We start from the raw sequence: 13255 nt of genomic DNA, 5'->3' as shown, positions 1-13255 counted from the left end.
AAAAACGATTCACCCTGACCTTAAAACTACCCCTTCCCTTGACCCTGCCCTAAGACTTAAAACCCTGCCCCCTACCAAAAGCTACCCCGACTCCAGGCCCCCTGCCCTGAGCCCTAAAACGTACCCCTGTGCTGTGCTTAAAACTACCTCTAACCCTTCCACTGCCCTCAGGCCAAAAAACCTGCCCCCCAATTTATAAACGACCCCAACCCCCCATGCCCAGAGCCCTATAAACTGCTTTGTCCTTGAAAACTGCCCCTGCCCTGAGCCTTAAAATTCAGCCCCTCTGCTCTAAAACCTACCCACACCCCAGCCCCTCCCCCCTCCTGAGCCCTAAAACCGGCCCACTCCCCTAACATATGCGTGGTTAAGGCATATGCGTGGTTAAGGTAAGCGTTATTCAGCTGGCAGGGGAACAGCAAGCCTGCTTAAGGCCGCACTGTAAAGGTCGTTTCCTATTTCAGTGGCTTTAATACAATCTTTACAGACAACATTAGTCATCCTCTGCTGATAGCGATGTTGATCGATCATCGGGGAGATCTCCCTGCTGTCTCAACAGATAGAGACGCAAGCGTGACATTATATCGTTAGGCTTAGAGCTTATAGTCTGCATGTTGGCAAGCATCTCGGTTTTAACTTTGCAAATATTGGCACTTTCTGGAAGCTCAGTCAATGTAAGCGTTGGACCTCTGATCAGGCTAACAGCTATTTCCTGTTTGGCAAGTAATAGCAGTATTTATAAAATGCGTCTGATTTTGGTATTTTTTAAACATAACCTAGTACAGCCATGTCTGGAGTATCTGGAATTCTGTGATCAGTCACGTTAAATGTCATATCTAACTCCTCTTTCCCAGTATGCGGCATTGGCAATATGTTCACACCTCCACACAAAGTGGAAGAAATCAGCCTGGGGCCACTGGCAGCGAGGGCATTAATGTGACCTAGCAGTACCAATTTTGGGAAGTTTAGCAGGGGTAAAATACACTCTATGTGAAATTTGAAGGGTAGACCTTTGGTTTGCAGTTCATAGATATTATTTCCAATTGGGCAAAGCAGTAGGTCTATTTTCAATTATCCCATCCTGCGCCCAGAATTTCCTCCCACAGCATTGTCGCTGGTATATAGCCAATCCCATTCATTCCTTAAATCTTTATTTCAATCAAAGAAAAATAGCGATAAAAGCACATGCAAAACAATAAACACATCCATAAACAACAGTTAGACCCAGATTAAGAATAAATAATACATACAATAAAACCAGAGAATTAAAAATGGATAAAAGCAAATATCAAAACATTAGAGTTATGTACTTTAAATTCAGATTTTAAAAATAAACCCACTCTGACACAAAGATCTTATGAGCTCAAGGACTGGTGATAGAATAATGCTGCTTTACAAATATTGATCTTGGCTCTCCGCATGGCTGGAAAAACCAAGCCCATGGCTAAGTCACTATAAAGTCAACAGAAAAACAAAAAGTGCAAAATAGTTTGATCAGAAGTCTTGTCACAGGGTCAGCATCAGACAGAAGACGCATCAAGGCGGAATCATATCTTCCACCTAATGGAACCTAATTGAAATCTCGCAAGAAATCTTTCCTACCCAATGTTAAGCCATTGAAGATATGGTTCAATATCAGGGCAAGTTGGAATAAATGCATAATTACTGAAGGATTCAGAGCTTGAGATGAGTATCTCCCTGTCCCTAGCTCGTTTTCCAAGAAAATACTTCTTCGCCGAACCCACTTTCTTCCTCGATAGATCGATCTACTGGGTCTACCAAGATTAAAAAAAATTGACTGTAGATACTGAAGGCAGGGTATTGAGGGACCAGTTTAATATGCCAAACAATCTACCATAATGATCCTGCTTAGGGAAGCCTGTGCATTACACCAAATTGAGTAGCAGAGTAGCAGGGGAGCTGGTTGAGTATGGTTTTCGACCGTGTGGCCTGCTAAAAGCTAGTGCACTTATTTTACATCCTCGAAGACCAGCTAAGGTTCTCATCACAAAGTAATACAGAGGTAGCGAAAAGGGCTAGCACGTTCAATGCGCGTACCTCTAATATATAGTAGGCGGGTCGTCACAGATGTTTTGTTGAATTTTATCTGTTAATTTCCAAATTAAGGCTCTCCATAAAATGAACATGAATCAATGAGAGCCTTCAGACCTTTGGAGGTTCTGGCTATTAAAACGGTGTCATCTGCATAAAGAAGCGTCGGTACCAATGTCTTTCCGACTTTAGGATCATTCATCTGCAGCTAGTCCTATCAAAGCTATATCCAACTTATTATTGTACAGGAGGAAAAAAATTGGGGCCAGAACATACCCTGTGATACCCCACGTTGCATGCCAAATGATTCAAAACATTCTCCATTGCTCCCAAATCTCACGAGGCCCTAACATTCAGATGCAATTCTTTGAGAAAGTGGACTAGACCTTTCACTACCCCCATGGACGACAGGAAACCCATACTTTAGATCGATTGACACTGTTAAATGCGCTTGATTAGTCCTGAAGAGCTAGATGGATGGCACTGCGCTTAAGTAATCTGTATCTGCAGATTATAAAATGCAAATTAACACATTGCCCAATGGTCCCCAGTGCATGTCAAAAGCCAAACTGAACCTCTGATAAAACACTGTTTTCCTCAATCCAGAGTTCCAGACTAATAAAAATGACTCTTCCTACGATCTTAACTGACGAGTCAACAAGCGAAATGGGATGGTAGCAGGCCGGATCCTTCCTGTCCCCTTTTTTAAAAACAGGAACAATAGAAGCAGTCCTCCAGGACTCAGGAAGTCCAGCTACACAAACAGCATTAAAGAAGTTTGTAAGCAAAGGGGCCCAGAAATTAACATTACCCTAGTACAGGTCCACTGGAACTCTATCAGGGCCAGGGTCTTTATTGGCAGGGCTGCTCTGAATAGCTTCGGTAACTTCCTCCAGCAAACAGGAGGTTACAATAGGTAACTAAGATTGAACTGGTGCTAGCCCAGTGGGATTGTAATCATTCAGACAGTATATATGCTAGGAATTGTTAACCCAGTCCTCCGTGGCAATCTGTAAGTCGATATAAGGCATCTGGTATATCTATGATTCCCCACCTTTAGTGTATTCAATGTTAATCAACCGGGTAAGGGGGTTAAACCGCAGTTCCCATGAGTATTCGCTGTAGTAGACCTGTACATCGAGGCGATGTGTGAAATATATTAAACATATCCAGAATGTTAGTTACTTTTCTTTATTTAAATTGTTTGAGAGTTACGAAAATGCAATCTGTAAACAGATGTCCCACTGTGTACATACTATGTTTATTGAGGATATACTTAACTATTTTGTAGTAGTAATGAGAAGGATTAGGTTGTCTATGAGAGAGGTCTTACGGGAGTATAACAGTTGCAGCCTGACTTGTGCCACACATTGGTAGTGTCCAAATCAACAAAAGAGTGACTAAATAAACAAAAATATATTTTTTGTATTTTTGTTTATTTAGTCAGTCTTTTGTTGATTTGGACTGAATATTGCAAAGGGGTATAAGAGTGGCCTCCTAACCCTTTCTCTCTTGTTGTTTACATACACATTGGTAGTGGCCACTATGGGGTTAATGGCAGTAGCGGCCGGCACAGGTAAGAGTGTTAGGGCGGTGGAGCGGGGCAGGGTGGAAAGGGGGTTGGGTAAGTCTAGATATGACGGGAGAAGTAAAATTTTAATATAAATAAAACCACTTACCACCGCACTCGCCGCACCGCCGGCGATGCAGCGAGCGCAAGGTAAGTGTTGACATGCTAAACCTACGTTATTATTGGTCGTGTTCCTCTTTTTCTGCATATTGTGTGATGATGAGTTTGCTACTTAACAGGGGCTGCAATGAAATTAGGATCTCACCGTTCCTCCAACTCAGGCAGCCGGCGTCTTCGTGGATTTTCTATTGGGCTTGGTCGTTCTCAGTCAACATGTGGCCCAGAACCAGCAGAAAATGGATTCTACGGCATGAGTAAGTCCCTCCCACTGACTAATACTTAAGTTAAGTATATATGTCATCAGCTCAAAGAGTTGAGGAAGGAGGCACATGGGATACGAAGGCTTTAAGATGTCTTTGACTGCTTGAGTGTACAGAACAATGACAGCAACAAACTGAGTAGTCATCTCAGAGCTCAGTGGGAGGAGGGGTAGGACACGGGGAATAGAGAAACCAACAATCAAAATTGATCAAGTTAAAATGCAGTAAGCAAGAGAAAGAAATATCTATTGGGTTGGTAAAACTTGGAGTTAAAGGTCTATAATTTTAATGAGTTTTAGGAACGGTGATGTTGATAAAAACAATGGATGAAAACAAGCAGGAGGAAAGCTGAAATCTGTGTAACCCAAGACATACGAGGAGTTTAGAAGGTGCGCCTTTAGGCTTTGCGAGGACTTTAGGAAAACAGTTTTCATCTGCAATGTTTGAGGAAAGGATTGGAAGAAAGTTCAATAGAGAAGAGCTCTGGCCAGCTAATTTTGTATTTTTATATTTAGATTGCTAATTAGCCATCAGGCTAGCTGAAGATGATATTAGGCTTCTGGGGGGATGATAGGGCTGGAAGAGCTTTGTCTGATACTCTGGAACAGAACCACGAATAGGCTTTGGAATAAAGGTTTTGAAGTGTAATTTTTGAAGTAGCGTGGATGGTGATGGTAATGCTGGTGAAGAGGTTGTTGAAAAAGTGGGGGTGAATGGAGTGGCAAGAGTGTTGATCTGTTTCAGTTTCACAGGAGCTCATAAGTAGAGCGAAGATACGGGACAACACACTCGGTTTGAGGAACCACATGGTTGGGACCCAGTAGATCCATAGACAGTCATTTATCAAACATTCAAGCAGAAGTGATTGTCATTAAGATGATAAATGAAACAATATTTTTAGTTTCATCACAACATCCCCTCCTCCAAGCTCCTCTTGTCAACTTCCAGGATGTCTGCAGAAGGTGAAGAAGCATCGGGCCAGAAAGAAGAGGAAAGATGCAGAGTGATAATGGCTTGAGAGCATTTTTTTTAAAGAACTGTAGCCAATCCAGGGCAGCCTTTTGGTGTCAAAAACACATAGGAAGAGGTGTAGGTCGGAAGTAGGGCTTCTTTTCAATGACTTGAAGTTAATATTGCAGCCATCTTGAATAAACTGGGGGAACCAGGGGATACTGCACCAGCTTCTTCTGTAAGGAAGAAGTCGCTGACACCGGAGGATCCACAAAAGCTGCACAGTTTAACTTTGGGGGAAGCCTGGGTCATAGGGGGCTATAGGCAGGATTTGTCAGACAAGATAATCCTCAACTAAGGGCCCTGCCTTGAAACAGACATCTAAGCTGAGTTTGTGCTGCTGAGCAGCATTGTGCTTGGAATTACTTGAGGTTTTTATTATTACTTGAGCCATCTGGGCGGAGGGACCACACATGGTGCAGCAGTGTCTTTTCTTCAGCTGTTTGCTTCAAGAAGTCATTCAGATCAAGACCAAACAACTTCTGCTTCAAGTAATGCAAAGGAGCACCAGTGATCTTTGGAATGCATTTAATTTTCAGAGTGGAGAACCAACTGCAGCAATGCACTGCAATTGACGCTCCAGAAGCCGCAACTGTGGTTCATAAACTATCAGGCACATATAAAGGTATCAAAGGATGACTGACATAATATCGACAGACAAAATTTCGACCTACCAAAATATCGAGGTAAAAATATAGAATGCCAGAATACCGACTGCCTATCTACAAACTGGTAGGTACAAAAATATCGACTCCAAAATATTGATTGTAAAAAATATAGACTGTCAAAATATCGAACTTTTTAAATGTCTTAAAATTAATTTAAAAGTAATATAATAATAAATATAATTAATTTAAACATACTTAAAATATTTAAATTAATGTAAAATTATTAAATAATTAATGTAACTTTAAAATACAAAAAAAGTAATACTTATACATGCATATCTATGTATATACATATTATTAACAAACCATATACAGTATTTTTACCGTAGGATAGCGAGAGGGTTACATTTAATATAACCACTCCAGTGAGTGCAACAGTAGGGAAAACATTGGATAGCGTAGAGGTAAAAATTACTATTCCAACTCCAAAGAGCCCAACAGTAGGGAAAACGTTGGATAGCATGGGGTAAAAATTACCATTCCCACTCCAACGAGTGCAACAGTAGGGAAAGCGTTGGATAGCGTAGGGGTAAAAATTACTATTCGCACTCCAGTGAGTGCAACAGTAGGGAAAGCATTAGATACCGTAGGCATAAAAATTACTATTCCCACTCCAGTAAGTGCAACAGTAGGGAAAGCGTTGGATGGCGTAGGGGTAAAAATTACTATTCCAACTCCAGAGAGTGCAACAGTAGAGAAAGCGTTGGAAAGTGGGAGGGTAAAAATTACTATTCCCACTCCCGAGAGCACAACAGTAGGGAAAGTGTTGGATAGAGTAGGGGTAAAAATTACTATTCCCACTCAAAAGAGTGCAACAGTAGGGAAAGCGTTGGATAGCGTAGGGGTAAAAATTACTATTCACACTCCAGAGAATGCAACAGTAGGGAAAACGTTGGATAGCAGAGGGGTAAAAATTACTATTCCCACTCCAGTATGTACAACAGTAGGGAAAGTGTTGGATAGCGTAGGGGTAAAAATTACTATTCCAACTCCAGAGAGTGCAACAGTAGGGAAAGCGTTGGATAGTGGGAGGGTAAAAATTGCTATTCCTACTCCAGAGAGCGCAACAGTAAGGAAAGCGCTGGATAGCGTAGGGGTAAAAATTACTATTCCCACTCCAGAGAGTGCAACAGTAGGGAAAGCGTTGGATAGTGGGAGTTAAAAATTACTATTCCCACTCCAGGGAGTGCAACAGTAGGGAAAGCGTTGGATAGCGTAGGGGTAAAAATTACTATTCCCACTCCAGTGAGTACAACTGTAGAGAAAGTGTTGGATAGCGTAGGGGTAAAAATTACTATTCCAAATCCAGAGAGTGCAACAGTAGGGAAAGCTTTGGATAGTGGGAGGTTAAAAATTACTATTCCCACTCCCGAGAGTGCAACAGTAGGGAAAGCGTTGGATAGCGAATGGGTAGAAATTACTATTCCCACTCCAGAGAGTGCAACAGTAGGGAAAGCGTTGGATGGTGGGAGGGTAAAAATTACTATTCCCACTCCAGAGATTGCAACAGTAGGGAAAGCGTTGGATAGCGTAGGGGTAAAAATTACTTGTCCCACTACAGAGAGTGCAACAGTAGGGAAAGCGTTGGATAGCGTAGGGGTAAAAATTACTATTCCCACTCCAGAGAGTGCAACAGTAGGGAAAACGTTGGCTAGCGTACAGGTAAAAATTACTATTCCAACTCCAGAGAGTGCAACATTAGGGAAAGCGTTGGATAGTGGGAGGGTACAAATTACCATTCCCACTCCAGATAGTGCCAGTAGGGAAAGCGTTGGATAGTGGGAGGGTAAAAATTACTATTCTCACTCCAGAGAGTGCAACAGTAGGGAAAGCGTTGGATAGCATAGAATTTAAAATGACTATTCCCACTCCAGTGAGTGCAACAGTATTGAAAGCGTTGGATAGCGTAGGGGTAAAAATTACTATTCCCACTCCTGAGAGTGCAGCAGTAGGGTAAGCGTTGGATAGTGTAGGGGTAAAATTACTATTCCCACTCCAGTGAGTGCAACAGTAGGGAAAACGTTGGATAGCGTATCAGTAAAAATTAGTATTTCCACTCCAGAGAGTGCAACAGTAGGGAAAGCGTTGGATAGTGGGAGGGTAAAAATTACTATTCCCACTCCAGAGAGCGCAACAGTAGGGAAAATGCTGGATAGCGTAGGGGTAAATTTTACTATTCCCACTCCAGAGAGTGCAACAGTAGGCAAAGCGTTGGATAGTGGGAGGGTAAAAATTACTATTCTCACTCCAGAGAGTGCAACAGTAGGGAAAGCGTTGTATAGTGGGAGGATAAAAATTACGATTCCCACTCCAGAGAGTGCAACAGTAGGAAAAGCGTTGGATAGTGTAGGCAAAAAAAATTACTATTCCAACTCCGAAGCGTGAAACAGTAGGGAAAACGTTGGATAGTGGGAGGGTAAACATTACTATTCCCACTCCACAGAGTGCAACAGAGGGAAAGCGTTGGATAGCGTAGGGGTAAAAATTACTATTTCCACTCTAGAGAATGCAACAGTAGGGAAAACGTTGGAGTGCGTAGGGGTAAAAATGACTATTCCAACTCCAGTGAGTACACCTGTAGGGAAAGTGTTGGATAGAGTAGGGGTAAAAATTACTATTCCAACTCCAGAGAGTGCAACAGTAGGGAAAGCATTGGATAGTGGGAGGGTAAAAATTACTATTCCCACTCCAGAGAGCGCAACAGTAGGAAATGCGTTGGATAGTGGGAGGTTAAAAATTACTATTCCCACTCCAGAGAGTGCAACAGTAGGGAAAGCGTTGGATAGTGGGAGGGTAAAAATTACTATTCCCACTCCAGAGAGTGCAACAGTAGGGAAAGCGTTGGATAGTGTGAGGGTAAAAATTACTATTCCCACTCGCGAGAGTGCAACAGAAGGGAAAGCGTTGGATAGTGGGAGGGTAAAAATTACTATTCCCACTTCAGAAAGTGCAATAGTAGGGAAAGCGTTGGATAGCGTAGGGGTAAAAATTACTATTCCCACTCCAGAGAGTGCAACAGTAGGGAAAACGTTGGATAGCGTAGGGGTAAAAATTACTATTCCCACTCCAGTGAGTACAACATTAGGTAATGTGTTGGGTAGCGTAAGGGTAGAAATTACTATTCCAACTCCAGAGAGTGCAACAGTAGGGAAAGCGTTGGATAGTGGAAGGGTAAAAATTACTATTCCCACTCCAGAGTGCAACAGTAGGGAAAGCGTTTGATAGTGTAGGGCTAAAAATTACTATTCCCACTCCAGAGAGTGCAACAGTAGGGAAACCGTTGGATAGCGTAGGGGTAAAAATTACTATACCCACTCCAGTGAGTGCAACAGTAGGTAAAAGGTTGTATAGCGTAGGGGTAAAAATTACTATTCCCACTCCAGTGAGTGCAACAGTAGGGAAAGCGTTGGATAGTGTGGGGGTAAAAATTACTATTCCCACTCCAGTGAGTGCAACAGTAGGGAAAGGGTTGGATAGCGTAGGGGTAAAAATTACTATTCCCACTCCAGAGAGTGCAACAGTAGGGAAAACGTTGGATAGCATATGGGTAAAAATTACTATTCAAACTACAGAGAGTGCAACAGTAGGGAAAGCGTTGGATAATGGGAGGGTAAAAATTACTATTCCCACTCCAGAGAGTGCAACAGTAGGTAAAGCGTTGGATAGTGGGAGGGTAAAAATTACTATTCCCACTCCAGAGAGTGCAACAGTAGGTAAAGCGTTGGATAGTGGGAGGGTAAAAATTACTATTCCCACTTCAGAGTGCAACGGTAGGGAAAGCGTTTGATAGTGTAGGGCTAAAAATTACTATTCCCACTCCAGAGAGTGCAACAGTAGGGAAACCGTTGGATAGCGTTGGGGTAAAAATTACTATACCCACTCCAGTGAGTGCAACAGTAGGTAAAGGGTTGGATAGCGTAGGGGTAAAAACTACTATTCCCACTCCAGTGAGTGCAACAGTAGGGAAAGCATTGGATAGCGTAGGGGTTAAAATTATTATTCCCACTCCAGTGAGTGCAACAGTAGGGAAAGGGTTGGATAGCGTAGGGGTAAAAAATTACTATTCCCACTCCAGTGAGTGCAACAGTAGGGAAAATGTTGGTTAGCGTAGGGGTAAAAATTACTAATCCCACTCCAGAGAGTGCAACAGTAGGGAAAACGTTGAATAGCATATGGGTAAAAATTACTATTCAAAGTCAAACTCCAGAGAGTGCAACAGTAGGGAAAGCGTTGGATAGTGGGAGGGTAAAAATTACTATTCCCACTCCAGAGAGTGCAACAGTCGGTAAAGCGTTGGATAGTGGGAGGGTAAAAATTACTATTCTCACTCCAGAGAGTGCAACAGTAGGGAAAGCATAGGATAGCATAGAATGTAAAATTACTATTCCCACTCCAGTGAGTGCAACAGTATTAAAAGCTTTGGATAGCGTAGGGGTAAAGATTACTATTCCCACTCCACAGAGTGCAACAATAGAGAAAGCGTTGGATAGCGTAGGAGTAAAAATTACTATTCCCACTCCCGAGAGTGCAGCAGTAGGGTAAGCGTTGGATAGTGTAGGGGTAAAATTACCATTCCCACTCCAGTGAGTGCAACAGTAGGGAAAGCATTGGATAGCACAGGGGTAGAAATGACTATTCCCACTCCAGTGAGTGCAACAGTAGGGAAAACGTTGGATAGCGTAGGGGTAAAAAGTTACTATTCCCACTCCAGAGAGTGCAACAGTAGGGAAAGGGTTGGATAGTGGGAGGGTAAAAATTACTATTCCCACTCCAGAGAGCGCAACAGTAGGGAAAGCGCTGGATAGCGTAGGGGTAAAAATTACTATTCCCACTCCAGAGAGTGCAACAGTAGGGAAAGCGTTGGATAGTGGGAGTTAAAAATTACTATTCCCACTCCAGGGAGTGCAACAGTAGGGAAAGCGTTGGATAGCGTAGGGGTAAAAATTACTATTCCCACTCCAGAGAATGCAACAGTAGGGAAAGTGTTGGATAGCGTAGGGGTAAAAATTACTATTCCAAATCCAGGGAGTGCAACAGTAGGGAAAGCGTTGGATAGTGGGAGGGTAAAAATTACTATTCCCACTCCAGAGAGCGCAACAGTAGGGAAAGCGTTGGATAGTGGGAGGTTAAAAATGACTATTCCCACTCCAGAGAGTGCAACAGTAGGGTAAGTGTTGGATAGCGAATGGGTAAAAATTACTATTCCCACTCCAGAGAGTGCAACAGTAGGGAAAACTTTGTATGGTGGGAGGGTAAAAATGACTATTCCCACTCCAGAGAGTGCAACAGTAGGGTAAGCGTTGGATAGTGTAGGGGTAAAATTACCATTCCCACTCCAGTGAGTGCAACAGTAGGGAAAGCATTGGATAGCACAGGGGTAAAAATGACTATTCCCACTCCAGTGAGTGCAACAGTAGGGAAAACGTTGGATAGCGTAGGGGTAAAAAGTTGCTATTCCCACTCCAGAGAGTGCAATAGTAGGGAAAGGGTTGGATAGTGGGAGGGTAAAAATTACTATTCCCATTCCAGAGAGCGCAACAGTAGGGAAAGCGCTGGATAGCGTAGGGGTAAAAATTACTATTCCCACTCCAGAGAGTGCAACAGTAGGGAAAGCGTTGGATAGTGGGAGTTAAAAATTACTATTCCCACTCCAGGGAGTGCAACAGTAGGGAAAGCGTTGGATAGCGTAGGGGTAAAAATTACTATTCCCACTCCAGAGAATGCAACAGTAGGGAAAGTGTTGGATAGCGTAGGGGTAAAAATTACTATTCCAAATCCAGAGAGTGCAACAGTAGGGAAAGCGTTGGATAGTGGGAGGGTAAAAATTACTATTCCCACTCCAGAGAGCGCAACAGTAGGGAAAGCGTTGGATAGTGGGAGGTTAAAAATTACTATTCCCACTCCAGAGAGTGCAACAGTAGGGTAAGTGTTGGATAGCGAATGGGTAAAAATTACTATTCCCACTCCAGAGAGTGCAACAGTAGGGAAAACTTTGGATGGTGGGAGGGTAAAAATGACTATTCCCACTCCAGAGAGTGCAACAGTAGGGTAAGCGTTGGATAGTGTAGGGGTAAAATTGCCATTCCCACTCCAGTGAGTGCAACAGTAGGGAAAGCATTGGATAGCACAGGGGTAAAAATGACTATTCCCACTCCAGTGAGTGCAACAGTAGGGAAAACGTTGGATAGCGTAGGGGTAAAAAGTTACTATTCCCACTCCAGAGAGTGCAATAGTAAGGAAAGGGTTGGATAGTGGGAGGGTAAAAATTACTATTCCCATTCCAGAGAGCGCAACAGTAGGGAAAGCGCTGGATAGCGTAGGGGTAAAAATTACTATTCCCACTCCAGAGAGTGCAACAGTAGGGAAAGCGTTGGATAGTGGGAGTTAAAAATTACTATTCCCACTCCAGAGAGTGCAACAGTAGGGAAAAAATTGGATAGCGTAGGAGTAAAAGTTACTTTTCCCACTCCAGTGAGTACAACAGTAGGGAAAGTGTTGGATAGCGTTGGGGTAAAAATTCCTATTCCAACTACAGAGAGTGCAACAGTAGGGAAAGCGTCGGATAGTGGGAGGGTAAAAATTACTATTCCCACTCCAGAGAGTGCAACAGTAGGGAAAGCGTTGGATAGTGGGAGGGTAACAATTACTATTCCCACTCCAGAGAGTGCAACAGTAGGGAAAGTAATGGATAGTGGGAGGATAAAAATTACTATTCTCACTCCAGAGAGTGCAACAGTAGGGAAAGCGTTGGATAGCATAGAAATTAAAATTACTATTCCCACTCCAGTGAGTGCAACAGTATTGAAAGCGTTGGATAGTGTAGGGGTAAAAATTACTATTCCCACTCCGCAGAGTGCAACAGTAGAGAAAGCGTTGGATAGCGTAGGAGTAAAAATTACTATTCCCACTCCAGTGTGTGCAACTGTAGGGAAAGCATTGGATAGCACAGGGGTAGAAATTACTATTCCCACTCCAGTGAGACCAACAGTAGGGAAAACGTTGGATAGCGTAGGGTTAAAAATTACTATTCGCACTACAGAGAGTGCAACAGTAGGGAAAGTGTTGGATAGTGGGAGTTAAAAATTACTATTCCCACTCCAGGGAGTGCAACAGTAGGGAAAGCGTTGGATAGCGTAGGGGTAAAAATTACTATTCCCACTCCGGAGAATGCAACCATAGGGAAAATGTTGGATAGCGTAGGGGTAAAAATTACTATTCCCACTCCAGTGAGTACAACAGTAGGGAAAGTGTTGGATAGCGTAGCTGTAAAAATTACTATTCCAAATCCAGAGAGTGAAACAGTAGGGAAAGCATTGGATAGTGGGAGGGTAAAAATTATTATTCCCCCTCCAGGGAGCGCAACAGCAGGGAAAGTGTTGGATAGTGGGACGTTAAAAATTACTATACCCACTCCAGAGAGTGCAACAGTAGGGTAAGTGTTGGATAGCGAATGGGTAAAAATTACTATTCCCACTCCAGAGAGTTCAACAGTGGGGAAAGCTTTGGATGGTGGGAGGGTAAAAATTACTATTCCCACTACAGTGAGTACAACAGTCGGAAAACCGTTGGATAGC

General features: G+C 42.9%; 1 protein-coding gene across 1 annotated transcript in view; it reads left to right on the top strand.

Annotated features, from left to right (window-relative positions):
• Window positions 1–13255, top strand: part of VWA5B1 (von Willebrand factor A domain containing 5B1) — a 1100054-nt gene that overhangs the window by 921642 nt on the left and 165157 nt on the right. The window contains exon 17 of the mRNA XM_086920192.1: window positions 3862–3996. Coding sequence (XP_086776318.1) covers window positions 3862–3996 — 135 coding nt within the window. The remainder of the gene's footprint in view (window positions 1–3861; window positions 3997–13255) is intronic.

Source organism: Lissotriton vulgaris, chromosome 5 (assembly GCF_964263255.1).
Source record: "Lissotriton vulgaris chromosome 5, aLisVul1.2, whole genome shotgun sequence".
NCBI classification, from domain to species: domain Eukaryota; kingdom Metazoa; phylum Chordata; class Amphibia; order Caudata; family Salamandridae; genus Lissotriton; species Lissotriton vulgaris.
The sequence above is the reverse complement of the archived record's forward strand: the minus strand, read 5'-3'. Positions and strand labels throughout refer to the sequence as shown.